This window comes from Neomonachus schauinslandi, chromosome 3 (assembly GCF_002201575.2).
Source record: "Neomonachus schauinslandi chromosome 3, ASM220157v2, whole genome shotgun sequence".
Lineage (NCBI taxonomy): Eukaryota > Metazoa > Chordata > Mammalia > Carnivora > Phocidae > Neomonachus > Neomonachus schauinslandi.
Window position 1 is genome coordinate 90,709,583 of NC_058405.1, and position 18,702 is coordinate 90,728,284.

General features: G+C 38.7%; 1 protein-coding gene across 1 annotated transcript in view; it reads left to right on the forward strand.

Annotated features, from left to right (window-relative positions):
- Positions 1-18,702, forward strand: part of CLASP1 (cytoplasmic linker associated protein 1) — a 262,736-nt gene that overhangs the window by 166,775 nt on the left and 77,259 nt on the right. The window contains exons 20-22 of the mRNA XM_044913587.1: positions 9,209-9,313; positions 11,612-11,638; positions 13,610-13,777. Coding sequence (XP_044769522.1) covers positions 9,209-9,313; positions 11,612-11,638; positions 13,610-13,777 — 300 coding nt within the window. The remainder of the gene's footprint in view (positions 1-9,208; positions 9,314-11,611; positions 11,639-13,609; positions 13,778-18,702) is intronic.

Sequence of the window (18,702 nt, forward strand, 5' to 3'; positions counted from 1 at the left end):
GTTTTTCTGTGCATATTTGGGATGTTTTAATAGGGACCATGTAGAATTCTCTCAGTGCTCGTAAAAGCACTCAGGTCTTTTGGTCTGATGATACAGAATTGACCTCTTAAAGCACTGAGGATAAATTTTCAGCCCCTCATTAGCTCTTCAGGTAACAGGACTGGAATATTCCGTTCTCTCCCGAGAGAGCATCTGCCCCTACTTGCCTCATGTCCCAAACCACAAAACAACAAAAACCCTTGGAAATTTCACATAATCCTACTGAGAAATTGTTACGATTACTACTTAGGTTGGCACATTACATCTGTGCAGAAGTGTAGCATTAAAGCTGACGATCCTTTTCCGAACTTCTAGAGTCCAGACACGTGAGGGAAGATACGGAGTCCGTAGGCCTTGACGCAGGTACCCCGCTGTACAGCTTCTGCTGCTCACCGTGTAGCTGGGATAGGCGTCATTGCTAGAGCTAGCTTCTCTCAGCTTCCTACTCGCCTCTGTTCTTTGGGTGACTCTTAAGTACTTTAGTTTTTGGTTTTTCCCCCTTACGCTCCTGGTACTTGGTTCTAAGAAAAAGAAACTCTGAAGAGGATGAGGGTTGGCTAAAAGAGAAAATCAACACCGTACCAACCGAGGCACTACCCTGGGTTTGCCATGTTTCGTTCTGTTTTCCAAAAGCCAAAAGCGACATTATACTAAGCCGATTTTAATACAAGGCACACTTATTCGCTTCAGAATCTGCTTTGCTGTTGAACTTTTTAAATTTTATTTTAAATTGTACTTTTGCTTTTTTAGTAGCTAATAACATTCTGCTTTTTAATTTTTTTACTGTTACTAACTGTTCCCTGTTATCCCTTCCCTTGTTTTTTAATTTGCTTAAAGACGGTACTTCCACTAAAGCGGAGGGTAAGCGGTCTGTTTCTGTGATTGAGGTGTGTCTCGCCTTCACCTGTCCTCTGTGCTCACTGAGTGTTGCCTGGTGCCCACTCGTCCTCACTGAGGTCCCCGCATGACACGTTGCATGTTACCCCCCCACCCCACTCTTCTTCTTCATTCTGTTTCCCCGGCTCTTTGCCTTCCCTTGACCTGAGTTCTCCTCTCCTTCCGTGTTCTGCCGTGGTTCTGGTGAATTCGTCCCTCACATGTGCTGTACGTGGTTTCCGGCCCCCGGCCCACCTCGGGGGAGGATCATTGCCAAGATGTTGTGTGCTGCCGTCCTGTGGGCTGCTCGTCTCAGATTTTATTACGCCCGAAGCACCCCCTTTGTAGCTCTCGTTCCCTCCTCTTTCTTTCTCTTTACTTTTGTGCTTCTGTGGGCCTCTCAGGATTTGCCTTTCCTGTTTTGAAAATAAATTCAGTGTCATTTATTTAGGTGAAAGGCTGGTAACAGTTTTCTAACGGGTAATTTATAGAAATTTTAAACAACACTTTTCTCTTCCCTAAAGATGCTACTGAATTATATGATGTCATTTTTATTTGTATCACTGACACCTACCCCATTCATTCATCAACCCTTGTTCTTCCGCTCGCCAACCGTGTATTAAATGCCTTCCATGTGCTGTGTTTGGCGCTACACACAGGATCTAGCATGGTGAAAGAAAACACGCCTCCAGATCCACTTTGGTTTCTTTTTATGCCATTCTCCAGGAGTTCCTCCTGATTTTGCATTGTCTTTTGACTTTTAGACCTAACCATTTCAGCCTGTACAGGTCTTTGATTAGCACATGCTAGACGAGACCATCCCTTTGCACAGTCTGGCTGGAAAGCAGGATAATGCCTCAAATAATTGAAATTTAGAGGAACCTCATCTGCTTTAGTGGCTTAGACCCACCAACCCTCAGCCTAATGATTGAACAATTAAGAGCTGCTAGTTTACTTGCATACGTTACTTAGCTACTCTAAAGGGCTAGCCTGCAAAGTGGACTGGTTCTGTCTTTATGTGTGCAGTTCACAGTACTTTTAATCAATATACTAGTTCCACAGAGACTCATAAAGGAAAAATTAGGAATGGAGTTTTTTTTAAAAGATAAGCATAATCCCAAGGTCCGTGTTCTTCAAACTGAACCTCATCATAAGAATTACCTGCAGCTTGCTAAAGGAGCAGAGTCCTGGGTCCTTCCCTCCGAAAATCCTGATTCAGTTTGGAAGGAGCAACAGAATCTGAATTTTCAGTAAGCCGCACGGGTGGTTCTCTGGGGTGGATAAGTGTGAGAAGTGAAAAGTTGCCCAAATGAAAAATGGACAAGAAGCCTATGTCATGATGAGGACCTCCTTCGTGAGAGTAGCAGACTCTTGGAGCTGGGTGTGACTTTCTGCATTTTTTAGCCCGTAATGAGTAATTGTACATTTCTCCTTTCCAAAGAAACGATCCTACATCATTTCTTCAGCCTAGATGGAAGAGGAGTGGAGCACGGAATTCTGGAATGTAGATGGAATGGGAAGACGTTCCAAGGGAGATTGTATTTTTTTCTAGATGCTCTTATTTCATACGCCTGTATGACAGACTTGAAATCAGCCTGCTGTTCTCCCAGCGCTAGGAATTTTTCACCTTTCTTTTTATCAGTTTTCTTCTTACTGGTGCAGAGCAAGGTCAGAAGATTGCCTACTCAGTTATTGTGTCAGAGACTAAGGATGAGGCATCTCTTTCTGGTTCTTCCAGTAGGAAAGGTGGGATAATGAGATGGGAGCCCTTTGTTGTACAGGGTTCAGAATCCAGTGGAAGACAGCCTTAGTTGAGGGGAGCCGGTGAGCCTTGTTCTCTGCATCCCAGGGCTGTGCAGGCTGTCAAGGGCGGGACATCAGACCTTTAGGCCTCGAGCGCCCATGAGAGGGAAAGGACACGGTGCAGGGGGACTGCACACTCCAGTGCATCTAGGATACCCTGGCTGTGAAGCAGTGAAACCTAGCGGTGCTCAGAAAAGCTGCACGCGGTTCTTAGGAAAAGGCATGAAACATCATGACTTGCAGTAAATAGTAAATATCACGTTGTCCTGAGTTTCCTGTCTGAATTTTTGGAATCCTGTGCTCACTTCGGCCACACATATACTAAAATTGAATTTTTGAAATCCTTATGGGCCTTTTTAAAATTTGTTAATAATAATAAGCCTGTGAAGTACTTTCCTGTCTAGTTCCTGAGACCAGAAGAGACAGATGCTTTCATCAGTAGGAGACAAAGATATGACTGGGAATCTATAGTTGGGTGCTCTAAAGTCAAAATTCAGACAGTGCATTTGAATTCTGGCCACTTCATTAGTGTAGGAATGGAGAAAATATTTTTATCTCCTTTGGGAGTTTCTTTATCATACCCATTAAGTGGCCTTTTTCACATTTGCAACTAGTCAAAAAAATATTTTTTGTGAAGAACCAACAGAAGCTCATCTTGTGGACAAAAGTTTATTTCCAGGTTGTCTTTGCATAATTTGGGGGGATTCAGAAAGAAGCATTTATGTCATTGGTTCTGCTGCTTGTGGGAAAGTCTGTGACGAGATGTTGCAGCTGTGATAAATGAGTGCACTCCCATCTAATACGCAGGGTTTTTAGCTACTGTGGTTTAGGAAATGCCTTATTCATATTTTTTTTCCCGGAACACATAATTTTAAATGAAGGGTTACTGGGCTTGAATGACCCACAGGAGCTGACAACTTACTGATCATTTCAGAGAATAGATGATCATACGTTATTAAATCAAAGGCTGTGCTTACCTATTGGTGGTTTTTAAGATTACAAAATAAAAATTACCATGTAGCCTTCTCTGCTCTTTAGGAAAAGGAACTTAGATTTTAGTTCAGTTTTATTGGGACATAAAACATTTGGTATTGCTATATGTTTATCTAAGAACTCTGAATTTTAAATGATTGGCTTTTTTACACAGTGGAAAAAATATGTGTATGTCGGAGTAAAAGAGTGCTAACTTTCTTTTAGTTTTATCTTTAAAAAACATGAGGAAAGTTGTTCCTTTGGGGGAATGGTACTTGTAGGTAACAATTTATAAGGGGTCAACTTCCCAAATTTTGATTTTATCAAAATTGCCACATATGAGTAGAGGTTGGTTTAATTGTGCCCCGAAGCCATGAGTTTGTAAAGCCGATATGTATGCCAAAAGGCTCCAGTGTGATGAGTGGAGATTTACTTACAAGACCTTTTAATCTTTATAACCTCTAAGTTGAGAATTGCCTGAAATTTTGAAACATAAGGAGGACAGAAACCCTAGTGACATGAGGCTGTCTGATAAATGATTTTTTTAAATTTGCCTTGGACTGAATGTAGGAAAACCAGGCCTGCAAGCTATATTGGGTGCACAGGTTTTATTTCCCATTTTGAGGGCTCTTCTAGAAGAATGGCGGTGTGATTGAAAGAAATTCTTCAGCAGCTCTTTTAAAAAGCTGCTCGGTATGGATGTTCTGTCTTCATTCCATGAAAGTCAAAGGCTGCTCTCTTCCAGGTCTTTGTTTTCTTCTGGGTCTGCTTTTGTTTGGATGGGTGGGTTTGTTTCTTGTCCATCTCCAGAATTTTTTTTTTTCTGTTGGATAGTTCTCTAATACCTCTTATTTCTATTTCTTTTATGTACGTTTTTTCTTTCATGTCTACTTTCTGTCTCTGTCATAACACAGTATGAATATGAATGTTAATAACAGGTCATAATGTAGAACTTAAATATATTTTTTACTCTTGTTGCATTTATCGAGTAGATTTTGTTTTTCTTAAAGACCATGGAGTATTTTGTATCATCTCTTTAAGGCGTATGTAGGCACTTAGAATAATATCACCAAATTAATATAGGGAAAACAAACAAACAGACTCTCTCCTTACAGAAGAAATCTGTATCTGAGTATAACACAAAAAGGCCCTTTTAACTCCCCAAAATTGATTTTAAGGGTGCCCTGAGGTCTTAGTGACACATGTGAGTCCCTGTGGCAGACAAGAAACAAGCCGTTGTGCTCCCCTCAGGGGAGAGGTAAGGTTGGCATTGAGCCAGCATTGTCGAGGTGCTATAGATCCATGAAAAGGTGTACTAGGAACAAAACCTCTTTATCTTCAGGTTGACATGGTATCTCTTGACTTTGTCCTAGCCAGAGGAAAAAACCAATCTCCCCTCATTTGTAACTGAGCTCACTTCTCACATAAGTTGTGGTTTCAGTTCTCATTATCTGTGGTGCCTGGGAAACCCCAGCCTGATGAATTGAAGGGTGCTGGACAGGAGCAGTGAGCTTTTATAGAGGAAGGCACTCAAATCTCGTTCCTCAGGATTCCCACAGATTAAAACATGCCGATGAGAGTGCCTCTTTTCCTATACGCTAGACTATTAGCACAGTCTTAGATTCTTGCCACTCTGGTAGGTGTTAGATAAATGGCATTCTTAATGTCATTTTAATTTTTTTTCTTATTGAGTGAGGCTGAACAATATTTCAGACACTCAAGAGCCATTTCTATTGTCTGTTAACTGTCTTTTCCTAGCTTTTGTTCATTCTTTATTGGGTTGTGGCGGTGGTGTGTTGGAGCTGTCTTGACTATTTCATGACAGCCAGTTGTTAAATTTTCAGACATTTTGTAATCTGGTTGATTTCATGTCCCATAGCTGGAAATTGGCCATGGTGGGAATAACACCAGGGAAATTGGAAAACACAAATCTGCAGGAACCTTCCCCAACCCCCTGCCAATTGTTAAACATTTACCAGCACACTGCTTGTTGGTGGACTTCTTGTTGATTCCTAGAAACCTTTTATATGTTAAGGAAATTAACCCTTTGTGATATGAATTGTAAACATTTTTTTCCCAATTTTTCATTTTCTTTAACTTGCTCATAGTTTTCTTCTTGTCATACTGAGATTTTACAAAAAAATTAAGTAGTCAGACTTACCGAACTCCTAATGGCTTTTAATTTTAAGTCATAACTAGAAGGGACTTTGCCATTACAAGTTACAAAGGATTTCTCCTATGTTTTCTTTTAGAACTTCTGTGGTTTCATGTTTTACATTTTAATCTTAGGTTCATTTGCTGTTTTTCTTGGTGTAAAGTGTGAAGTACAGATCCAACTTAACTTTTCCAAAGCAAAACATAAACAAATGGGATCTAGAAAAAAAATTTTTTTAAAGCAACACATTATGTTGAACTACATATCAGTCCTTATGAAATGAAGCAAAAGCAGTGCTTAGAGGGAAATTCATAGCCTTAAGTTTATATTAGAAGAGAAACAATTAGGAGGTTGTTTCTAATTTGTTAGAAAAAGAACAGAATAAACCCAAAGGACAGTAAGAAAGAAATAATAAAGAGTACAAGTTAATGAAATAGGAATTAAACATTCACTAGACAGGATTAAGAAATACAAATTGTATGAGGAATTGGCTAATCCCAGTCTTCCATAAACTCCAAGAAGAGAAAGTGGGACTACTTCACTCATTAATGCAGCTGGGGTAGCCTTAGCACTAAACCAGAGAAGGTACAGTTGAGGCGTTATATGTGAGTGTGTACATTATGAGCATGGGAGTTTATCTCAGGTTTAATAGCTTAGAAACTTCCTGATGAAGCTCAGCACATTTAAAGGAAGAATCCTTTTATCTCAGAAGATGCCGAGAAAGCATCAAAAAATTCAACAAACATTTTGGCAAATTCTTAGCAGTTAGGAAAAGGAGTTTTCTTAGTCTGTTGAAATATCCTACTTTTTGTGAAATTCCAGAATTTTTTTTCTTAATGTGGCTCAAAGTAACGAATCCTGCCCATGTAGGTGCATACTACGTGTCCGAGACAGCGGGGTAAAGGCAGAGAAATGAAAGGGTAGAATTTGAAGGGAAAAAACTGAAGTCTTGTTTGTAGATGGTATTCTATTTACCTAACTCCAGATAATCTACATACAAGTTAGTAGAATTAACAAGTTTAGCAAGGTTCCCAGAATTAAGATCAAAATATAAAGATTAATTACATTCACATTTGTCAAGAAGTTAGAAAATATAGTTTAATAAAATACAGTGTGTCATAAAAATAAGGCACCTTTGAATAAGTCTGTAAAAATTGAGTAAGACTTTTAGAAAAAATTATAAAGCTTTGTTGCAGGACATTGAAGAAAGTGAAATAAAGGAAAAAACATGGAAAGATCAATATCGTAAAGCTGTCTTACCACCCGCCCCCATCCCTCAAATTAACCCTGCATTCCACATAATGCCAGTTAAGATTTCAACGGGTCCTTTTAAACTGTATCTTTAGATCCATGTGGAAGAGAGCAAAGGCCTTAGGAAAAAGTGGGCTGATTTCCAATTAGCAAGATTTTTTTTTTAAGTTCATCACAACATTTTGATGTTGCACTGGTGTGGACATGTGGACACACTAGACAATTGAGAAACAAGCCTACGTATGTATTTAAGTACTTGGTAAAATGACAAAAGACAACTTTGTAGATCAGTAAGAAAGGGGTTAGGAAAATTTATTTAGACGTCGGTTAGTCATACGGAAAAAATAAAATGGATCTCTCCTTTACCTCCTACAGAAAAATCATTTCCATAAGTGACCTCACAAATAAAATGTTGAGCAAAACAGTCTAAGTTTTGGAAAAATATATACCCTGTGATATAATTAAAAGCATTTGAAATATATTAAATAATGCCATCTGTTTTGTGGTTATACAACTATATTAAAAGTTCAAAGAAATGCAAGGGGATGATGAATGCTGGGTTTAGGATCAGGTTACCAAATGTTGGGAGAAAATAGGGGGTACAGGGACGCTAGCAAAGATTTTTATTTTTTAAGCTGAATGGGTATGGATGTTCATTTAAAATATCTTTTTTGTGACCTAAATGTTTTACAGTAAATTTAAAATAGGAAGTGAGATTCAGTTGGTTTTTCACGTTCACTTTGCCTTGGTGACTGCCTTGATTTAGCTTGGTGACTTCCTTAGGAAAGTAAAATGCCCTCACTCATAGGCCAGCCAGCCAGCCAGCCAGCCAGGCAGGCACAGGTAACTAAACCAGTGGTGTGGCCTTAGACAAATTAATGAATCCTCCTGTTTCTCTTTCCTCATCTGTAATATGGGAATAATTATATGTTCTTATGAGGATTCCAAGTTCACACATATACAGCTCTTAGTATAATACGATGTGTGTATATATATATATATATATCTTACTACAGATTCTAGAATTTGTGAATCTTTGCTTAAACTGCTATTAAAAATTATTCTTTCTAGTTTTAATTTTTTTTCTTAAAGCAGTGCTTTTATTGCTCTGTACCTCCCCTTCCTGAACCTTTTTCAAGCCTTATGATTTGTTTTCCTGTATTCCTTTTCTGTGTTCTTTCTTAAATGATGAGGTAGAAGTGGTCTTGAGCAATGTAAGATGCCAATGCGAGTTCTGTTCGTTTGTGTTTTCCATATCAGATTGCTGTTCTGAGTGATTTATGGCAGGAGAGGCACTTTGTGCCCACCTGAAACCAAAGAAGCCCTGAATTTTAAAAAGTTTAGTCTCTAGTCTGATCATCAATGATTTTGCATTTCTGAGTTCACTTTGTTTTTGTGGTTTCATGGTTTAATAATGGGAGTTAACAGATTGCTTTACTTAGAGTGACAAATTCTTTTCATAAGTGCCTATGACATCCATTATTTTTAGGTCGTCGTTTCTCTCGCTACTCCTATACTGCTGATTCTGTCTTCATCTTTTGCAGCTAGAAACTTGTTGGCATACATGCTTTAAAATAGAAGTTCAGTGCTACATATCAGAACACATTTATTCTCCAGGGTGCTATAGCTTTTGTTGATTGCTGAGTTAAGGGTTTTGTTTTTTTGTTGTGTTTTGTTTTGCTTTGTTTTGCATTTACTCTTTTTCCTGTAGTATTTTTCGTAAGATGACAGCTAATATTTTCTGCCTTTGAAAATTTGACAGATTTGTAGGTAAGAGAGTTTAATGTGAAAAAAATTGTGGAAAAAAAATCCTCAAGTGGATATCACCTCCTCATTGGAAAATATAGTATGCTAGAATACTTGTAACAGAAGCACCTTCCAGGTTCATGACTCACTCTCAGGAGTTGCTAATGTATCTGCAGAACTTGAGTGTGCAGATGGAATGCGCATGCGTGTGCACACAGGGAACTGGGTCAGGACCGCACCGGAGGCAGACACGTGCCCCTGCAGGTGGCCCGTCAGTGCCGCTTGTTCGTGGTGTGCGTGGTGTTCTTGAGTAGGTCACGCTGGCTGAAAACACGATGGAAACACCGTTTTTGCTGCATCTTCCAGGTCGGATCCGCACGAGACGGCAGAGCTCCGGGAGCGCCACCAACGTCGCCACCACGCCTGACAGTCGAGGCCGCAGCCGCGCCAAAGTGGTTTCACAGTCCCAGCGTAAGAAGTATATTTTATACTGTTACCTCAGTTTTGTTCGACAGCCCATTATACAGTTGAAAGATTGATAGTATTTTCATTACTTCAGGGGAAAAACACATTTGTGTGGCTCTAAGCTGCCGTGAGTAGTCTTGATGTTTGTTGGGTAAGCTTACAACATGGAGTATTCCAGGATACTTTTGTCTCCTTGCCAGGTGATTTAAATTTTATATTATTAAGCATTAAACATTAAAACGTGGTTTCTCTCCCTTTCCTCAAGCATCTCAAATTGAGACATACCTGGGCTGTGACCCATTTTACTGTTGATAAGGACTCCCTCTGATGCAATTTAAGAGCAGTACCTGGGGATTATTTTAACGTGGAGTTCTCTTTCAGTGGTAATAAGCAAATCCATTAAAAGCTCTCCCCATTAACCCTGTGTTCTAACATTTGCAGCCTGCTCTTCTCTTCCTGCCAGTGTGGGCTCCCGCTTTGCCCAGCTGCTCTCGCTTCCATTACTGCTTGTCTGTACATGTTGAGTCACTTGGCTTGTTAGCATCGGCCATGAAAGCAGCCATAGGTGGAAGGAGTGTATGTAGATCGCTCTAAGGAACCACCCCGGTGTCTCATTTCCCAGCCACACTTGCCTTTGAGTCCCCCGCTCCCTCTGTGTGCATAGAGCTGGGTGTCCGAGTTCTCCCGGGCAGGGTGAGCGTGTTGGAGGAAGGCTCCCCTTCCCTGGGAGCTGCACACGGTCCCTCCGTGCAGCACTCCCCAGCCCATATGTGTCTGCCTCCTCTGTGGCCCCAGGAGCTGTCTGGCTCATGTAGAGAGTCTGTGGCCAAACCTTAGGTTCTCCTTAGTATTTAGAATGCCTTTCTCAGCTCCTTGGGAATTCAGATACTCTCCAATGTCCCTCTGGTAACTCTAGGCCTCATGTTAAACAAGTGTAATACCTTTCTGAAAAGAAAGTGTAACATCGGTGATACATTGCCGCCAGGCTCGTCTGATGCAGAAACGCGTGCTTCTGGTGTATCACACAGGTATATACAACACAACATAGGCTGTGCATCTGTATGTAGCCCAGCAGCTTCTACCTTGGGAACACTATCCTGGCTCGGGTGGTTATTTTGAACCCTAGTGATGCCTGGAGTCACAGATGGATAGGGTACTCTGGTCACATGACCTCATAAATATGAGTCAGGTCTTCTTGCAGAGAAATTTTTCTTGACAAAGATGTTCAAGACTCAAAATATGGGTTAGTATGTTAAAATGAAGTTTAATAAAAAATGTCTAGTTCTTTAGCTGTGCAGTGTTATTTCCTTTCTGGGAGAGGGAGGGTTGAATGGTACTGTACGTTTCTTTATGTCTGCTGTTTATTGGCATTGGCCTCTGCAGGGGTTCCTGCCCCTAGCCTGGCTCACCTCTTAGGAGATGGTGGAGACTACTTTGCTTCTGTAGTGGGGGTGAGGGCAAGGAGAGGGCTTTAATTCTTCAGTCTTGTAGAAATACTGCACCCTAGCTTGGGGCTCCACTTTAAAACTCTTCAGTTTTACTTGATTCACTAAATTCCACTCACAGGAAGGGAGACAACACCAGCCAGTAATCAAGACTGGGCCTTAAACTTAGGCATATAAATTAAGTATTTAAAAAAATTATTTTTATAGGAAGTAAATATGAGCATATTTATATGTCTTACAAATGTAGATATACTAGCATTCATAGTCCTGGTATAATAGTAAGTAGATTTCATTAACATTAATTAGATTTAGGGCCCTTAACAGCATATTTTAAATATTTGAGGATTTAAATATGTGAAGATTGATATTTAAATATTTGAGGATTTGGCATAGGATGTTCAGGTGAAACTAATTAGTAGCAGTTTCTTTGAATTCATGATGTTTATTGAGCACTTGCTATGTGGTAAGCACCAGTTAAGGTGGTAGGGATACATAAATGAGTAGGATGCAGTCAGTCACTTCTCTCCGCTTGCTCAGAACTAGAAAGATGTGCCCCCCCGGAGGCCAAGACGCTTGTCTTCTCTGCATCTCCTCCGCCTGGCACCAGACCTGGCACACTGTAGGTTCCTAAGTGTTTCATGAACAGACCTGAAATAAATGCTGATAGAGTATGATGTGAATAAAATAAACATAAGTACAAAAGTAGACTAAGAGGAAAAAGACCTAGAAGAAAAAACTATTTTGCTAATGTGTTTGTGAACAAAGACATTTGTGTTGTGTTGCATGCTGACCTTCTGTATTGTGCTATTGTCTTTTAATCCACTTTTTGCCTGTCCTTTGGTCTGCTTTCATAATCAAGGATCCAGATCTGCTAATCCTGCTGGTGGTAAGCCATTTCTCTTCTTGCCTTTTTTTTTTTTTTTTTTGCATTCTTCACCCCATGTCCCATGTTCTTTGCACAATATTAATTTCTCTGTTTATTATGAGCTTAGTTAATCTTTTCTGCATTTTTTTCTGTATGTTCAAATTCTAGAGTTTGGAATGGATTTCTTTTCTCCTTTTACACAGCTTAATAGTTCATTTGGGTGCTCAAAGTTTTATGGGCATAAGATTAATAAATCCTGAGACAGGTTCTTCATGGTGATGCATACCAGTGATTTTTATAATGAATTTCACTTTAAACTGTAGCTGTCATTATAAAGTCCTAATTTTTGTGAGTGATCACCTTAATGATTAATTTGAATGATGGAGGTGTAGGCATGTGTTTCCAGGTTAAGTGTTCTTTTAAGGGTTTTTATCTCTGGTTCATTCTGTTCTGGTACATAATAACATGCACTTTATGTTTGAGAATTTTATTGCGTTCTCTACTTAATAAGGAGAGTGTATTTCGGTGTATTGATGTGATCTTTAAAATTTTGCTGTTTTCTTTAAGAAAGAATGTTATCTCATGAAAAATGGTTATAAAGCTATCCAGCCGGGCGCCTGGGTGGCTCAGTTGGTTAAAGCGACTGCCTTCAGCTCAGGTCATGATCCTGGAGTCCCTGGATCGAGTCCCGCATCGGGCTCCCTGCTCGGTGGGGAGTCTGCTTCTCCCTCTGACCCTCCCCCCTCTCATGTGCTCTCTCTCATTCTCTCTCTCTCAAATAAATAAATAAAATCTTTAAAAAAAAAAAAAAAAAAAGCTATCCAGCCACTTATTTATAAAAATTACTAACTATATATGATTTGTTTTTAATTTCTAATTCTCTTGTGTACATCTCAGGGCATGTGGTCTCTGTAATTTCTATTTTTGTAGATTTCTGAGATTTCCTTTGAAACTCAGTACATAGTCGGTTTTTGTAATATGTGTGGAAAAGTGAAAAGAATGTCTTCTGTTTGTTGTACATGTGTGTGTATGTGGGACGTGTGTTTATGCATATCTGTATAATTTTGACTGCTCTGTCAATTTCAGAGGTGTATTAGTTATTAGTTTCTTTAGTTGTTTTTTTTTCCTTAGAGGTGCATTAATAATTATGACCTTCTGAATTTCTCCCTATATTTTTATCAGTTTTATGTTTTATATTTCAAGGCTGTGTTACTTGGAGCATAAACGTTCGTGGTTATTATGTCTTCATTGACTATGATTCTTTTATCAATATGAGATATCCTTTGTCCTTTTTTTAATGCTGTTTCACTCTGTTTTATTGTTTTGTATTAGGTATGTTGTTTATTTTTTATAAACAACATTCAGCTGAGTTTCATTTTTTTAAAAGCCAATCCAAGAATCTCTTTTAATAGATGAAATTAATCCAGCCACTTTTTTATGATTAGTGATATGTTTGAGTTTATTCCTACCATTTTATTTTGTGATTTTTTTATTTACCATGTTTCTAGTTACCTTCCTGCTTCCTTTTCTTCCATTTGTTAAACTAATGGGATGTCCTTGGATCTGTTTTCTTCCAGTAATGTTTAAGAAACTTCTAATTCTCTTCTTCTAATGGTTATATTTAAAATTTTTCACATATCAACTCTTATAGAATAAAAAAACGAAACAATAAACAAACACCTTTGTGATTATTTGTAGAAATTTGCTGTGGAACAGGGAGCTGTTTGTACTCAGCCTGCTCTTTGAATCAGAAATTTTACTGTCATTTTTGTAGGACTCCGCCTGTAATTCTTCTTTGTATAAACATTCTTTTATGATATTTGATGTTCTTTTATGCTCCATGTAAAAAAAAACAGTACTACCACCAACAAAAAAAGCCATTTTTATATAAAAGTATTTGAGCCAAATAATGTGTTTACTGACTTCTGAAATTGTTATAGTTTAGTCCCTGATTTACAGCCATTCTTCAGTTTTGTTTTGTTTCATTTTTAGCCGGCAGCCGGTCAAGTTCCCCAGGGAAATTGTTGGGAAGTGGTTATGGTGGCCTTGCTGGGGGTTCCTCAAGAGGCCCACCTGTGACCCCCTCTTCAGAAAAACGAAGCAAGATTCCCAGGAGTCAGGGATGTAGCCGAGAAACAAGTCCAAACCGAATAGGATTAGGTAAGGATTCTCAAAGACCTCAAAACATCATTCCCAACTTGGTCATGATTTTTATTATAATGTAATGACTTTGTCTAATGTTGGAAATAGAGATCTCCTTTTGAACTGAGGATGTCATTTTGCCTGTGTTAAAAGACATTCTGATTTGTGCTTTTTACAGATTATGGCATGTTCAGGTTTGAATCACAACCGAAAAATACATGAGCCTCACCGTTCAGATTGACGGAAAAGAACTAATGTCACTGTGGGCTTTTGTGTTTTAGAGCCATTTAACAAAATGTTAGAATTGGGGGGAGTGGGCAGGATTGTCTTCTTCACAATTAGGAGCAATGTTGCTTTTCATCTTTCTTTCATGGATTAGCACTAAGTAGACGTTAGTCTATATATATTTTCAAAAGCAATTTGTAGGGTCCACGTATATTTAATTTTGATCCTCTCTAACGTAATTGGTGGAACTTATGGTCAAAGAATGTGTATAGTTACTTTTGACATAGTACTGTTCAAACATGAAAACTAGGAACAAATGAAAACCAAATATATAATATTTTTGTGTTGTAGTATTTAGTTTCTTTGTGATAGTGGGTAGAATTATATCAATTACTCTCAGCAGCTTAGTCTATTCAAATCTAATTTCTATATAATCTATTTAATATAAAAGACATCTTTTGTAATATATTATGAGAAATCTATGTTCATCCTCTTCCTTATATTTTTACTGTTTTCTAAGGGTAAAAATCTATTAATGTGAAATCAGAACACTACTATATTCGTAAGTCCTGTTGGCTTTTCTTTCTCATTTATTTATCTTGTTAACAGCTTTACTTGAATGTTTCCTGTGATGCACAGGCACTTTGTTAAACCTTAGGATCAGAAGATAAAACAGATACAGCTTCTGATTTTCAAAGAGCTTGTGGTCTTAGGGGTGGAAATGTAAGATAGTATGACAGATACTGTGATATAATGCTCTGGGACCATAGGAAAGGAGTGTCTTAGGGCCCTTGCCTACCCCAGTCCGCCCAAGAGAGAAATCTGGAAGAACTGGGAGAGGGGAGGCTTGCCAGAATAGGTCCATTTTTGATGATGTGTAAGGTAGGCTTAGGCAGGGTGGGGAGAAGAGGAGAAAGGTGTTCTAGGGCAGAGAGGAGTGTGTTCAGAAACAGATGGGAGGAAGCATAATGTGCTATGGGAACCACAGGTAATTCATTGAGCTGCAGCAAAGGAAGTTTGTCAGGGTGAGGTGGGAGAGGAGGGCAGTGGGACTGAGAGGGTGCCGCTTCTAAAAGCCCTCCAAGGCCACCTGAGCTACGAGAAGGCGGGGAGTGGGGGCATATTTAAGAGGTAGAATGAATAGGCATTGGTTTGACTAACATTTCCAAAGCAAGTGAGAAATTTCTACATGATCCCAACTTTCTGTTGGCATTACATAGCGTGGTCCCTGAGCTGACAAGTTATTTGGATCCAGCGATAACAAGTTATGTGGATACACCAGGGAAAGTATCATGACGAGAATGTCTAAACTTCAGATTTGAGGCTGTAACATATGTCTGTTTGGATCTAGTTTTGTTTGGAAAATGCATTTGATTTCATATTTAGTCATGAGGTTTTGGCTGTCCCTTTTTGGTAGTTAGCTAAATGTATAGGAAGTCTCTTGGTGATCCAGATTAGTTTCATACTTTTAAAAATTCTTTCTTTTTTGGGATTTGACTTCTTATATTATTAAAGTTGCCATTTTTACCTTTTTCTTGAAATTGGGAAAGAAACTGCCCTAGGTTGACTAACATAACTCTAGGACCTGGTATTCCATGGTTTTAACTAGGAAGTTTGTGTTGTGGTTAGTTGAAAAGACAGCATTTATTAAGTCTTTACGAGGTACTATGAAACATCATCCATCAGTAAAAACTAAATAGGAACCTGTTCTCTTCCAGAGAGTTCTTATTTGAAACAGTATTTTGGACAAAGTTATTTCCTTGATGCTCATTAAGGGGATCAGTTATGTGTAAAGCTTTGAGGTCATACATACAATTCTGATTAAAGAAGATATTTAAATTTCTGCACATGGTGAGAATACACGCAGATATAAAGGTAGATAAATGAATCAAGTACATCTTTCCACTTCTTCCTATAGTACTGCTGAGAGATTCCATTTTATAGGGTGTCAGATACATAGCATCTTTAGCAGTAGATTGTCCATTGTTGTGATCATTTAGTAGATACTGGGTATATGCCTGTATATACCAAAATGTTTATAAACATTTGGTTCATTGTATAGCAACTTGAAATATAAGTATTCAAAAAAGGGGTAAGCGTCTTTTAAGAATATTTTCTTTTGTCCCAAACCAATTAATAGTTTTAATCATTGCTAAGCTAGGCTTGGAATTTGCACTGAGAATTAATTCTACAAATTACCTACAAATTATGTTTGGTTCAGCTATGCCTCATCTGTAATAAAAATGACACCAAAGCTCTTCTTCTTTAGCATTTAAGGTTTCTTAAGCAAAACAGGATATAATTCCTGTTGTATAACCAAGAAACAAAATAAAACCCTGCTACTCTCTTTTTTCTTGGCAGTTTATTCCTTCATAAACTGTTCAGCCAAACAGAATAGATTGTAAATTGTTTCATTTTGGGGTTTTATTCTGTTTTTGATGAATAATAAAGTATAAATAGCTAATACCTATAGCAGTTATATTTTGAAAGTTTGCCTTTAGTTTCCTTCTTCCACTCATCTCTTGAAAAGGCTATAAAAATTTTTATTTTTGGCAGCTTACATCCTGTTTTCAGATTTTCTGGTCAAAATATTTTGAAAGAAGCAAAAATTAACAGTAATCAGTGTCACCTGTTAAATTAGACTACTGTGTGCAAGACCACAACATGAAAATGTCCAGACTGTAGAGATGTTTCATGGTAGTGCTCCTTATTCCTCTTGTACTTTTGCTTTTGATGTGAGTTCTGGTAGGATCCATCCCTTCCTTAAAAGGCTGAAGTCGGGTTTACCCCCCAAACACTACAAAAGTAGAGTGTCTCTCAAGAAATGAAGCCAATCAGATGGATTTTCAAGGCTTCCCAGCCTTTCCTGTAAGCATAGGACTTCAGAACCACCAAAGAATACTGCCTTCAGAAAGTTCAAAAGGCAAGCATGTCTTCATCGTCTCTTCCTCTTCTCTTTTGCCTTCACATTATATATTCTCATAGAGAACAGTCAGTTTTGGCACTCCATAAAGAGGCTGATTTGATATTGTTTTTTTTAGCTTTCACCATCTAATTCATTAGTCTTTATAAAAATCATATATTGATATACTTACTTAAAATCCTCTTTATAGAGTGGTCTTTGGAAGTGGTATCAGAAGTGGCCATTACTCCTCTCGTGTTTTAAATTATCCAGCATTTGAACGGTTGCTGTCACCACTAGATGTCCTTTAATGTGGTGTGGGGCAACTGTGGGCAGATGTTTACAAATTCATAAGCAGAATTCTTTTTGTGTATGTTACTACTAGCCTGTGTTAAGGAAGCCAGTCAGCACAAAGGGGTGAATAAACTTTCTCTGGCTGAAATACTAAGGAGGGTAAACCTTGTTAAGAATTACGCATGTTGTTGGGCACCTGGGTGGCTCAGTTGGTTAAGCGTCTGCCTTCAGCTCAAGTCATGATCCTAGAGTCCTGGGATCAAGTCCTACATCGGGCTCTCTGCTCAGCAGGGAGTCTGCTTCTCCCTCTCACTCTCCCTCTCTCTCAAATAAATAAATAAAATCTTTAAAAAAAAAAAGAATTATGCATATTGTTGCTTCAGATCATGTCCACTTATCCTTTTTCATGCTCTTGTCTTCACAAAGCAGGCTCAGCGAGAGAGAGCAGAGATTTCCCATTGCTGTAGCGTGTGTATTTTTTAAGGAAGGGAGTGGAAGCAGGGTGACAGAAGGGATCAGGCAAGAACTATAAGAATATGCTCAACTTAAGCATGTGCATGTGTGAAACACTTATCAGGATTGTCTTTATTATTTCCAATTGTTTGTTTTGGAGTGGGTAGTGAAATAAGGTTTTTATGTCTGCCTTTCAGCAAGGAACTCAGAGGTACTCACGTGTGTACCTTATCTCACAGTACCCTTCTCATTTAAATGAGGGACTCTCTCTCCCAACCTTCCTACAGGGAGGCTGAGACAGGAGAGGCATCGTGGCTGGACGAGTGAGTCAGCATGGAACCGGAGAGGTCATTTCACAAATTAGATGTGGTATTGATCCTCTAGGGATAAGCCGCATTACTTTGTAGGTTCTAGGCACCTTCTCATATATTGGTGTCAATGGATGCTCCCTAGTTTTTTAAGGATTTTTTAATTTAGCCCCTGGGCACCCTCATCATAGGAGCTGTTCAGAATTATTATCAGGAATTGCTGACTATATAGTCACTGCCAGTTTGAGCAAAAACCCAGTGCCTCCATGTCATGTGGCAAAATGAAGGCGAATATAGGAATTACTCGACAATCCTAAGTGAAGCCCCGTTTTGACAGATTGCTCAGATTGCATTCCTGCGCTTGATTTTTTTTCCTTGCTTGCCAGTGCAGACCTAAGCATTTGGACATCTCTTATGTAACTGTGGGGTCTGATGTAACTCTAGCACTGAGCAGAGACCACAGGAGGAAGTTGGTTTGGTTTCTCACTTCCATATTCTTTGTCAGGGAATTTCACCATTCCGGTTTGGAAGACATTCTTGTTATAGTTTGGTCATGCTGTAAATCCACCTTGGCTTTTAAGTAGTAGGCTCTGCTCATTACAATATAGTAAATGTAAAATGATTTTACATCAGTGAATCTAGTTTATTTTTTAATTTTTTTATTTTTTTTGAATCTAGTTTATTTTTTCCAAAATGTTCAGGGAAGACATTTCTATCCGGTCCAGAATGAGTAGATCCACTCAAGACAGACATATTTATTG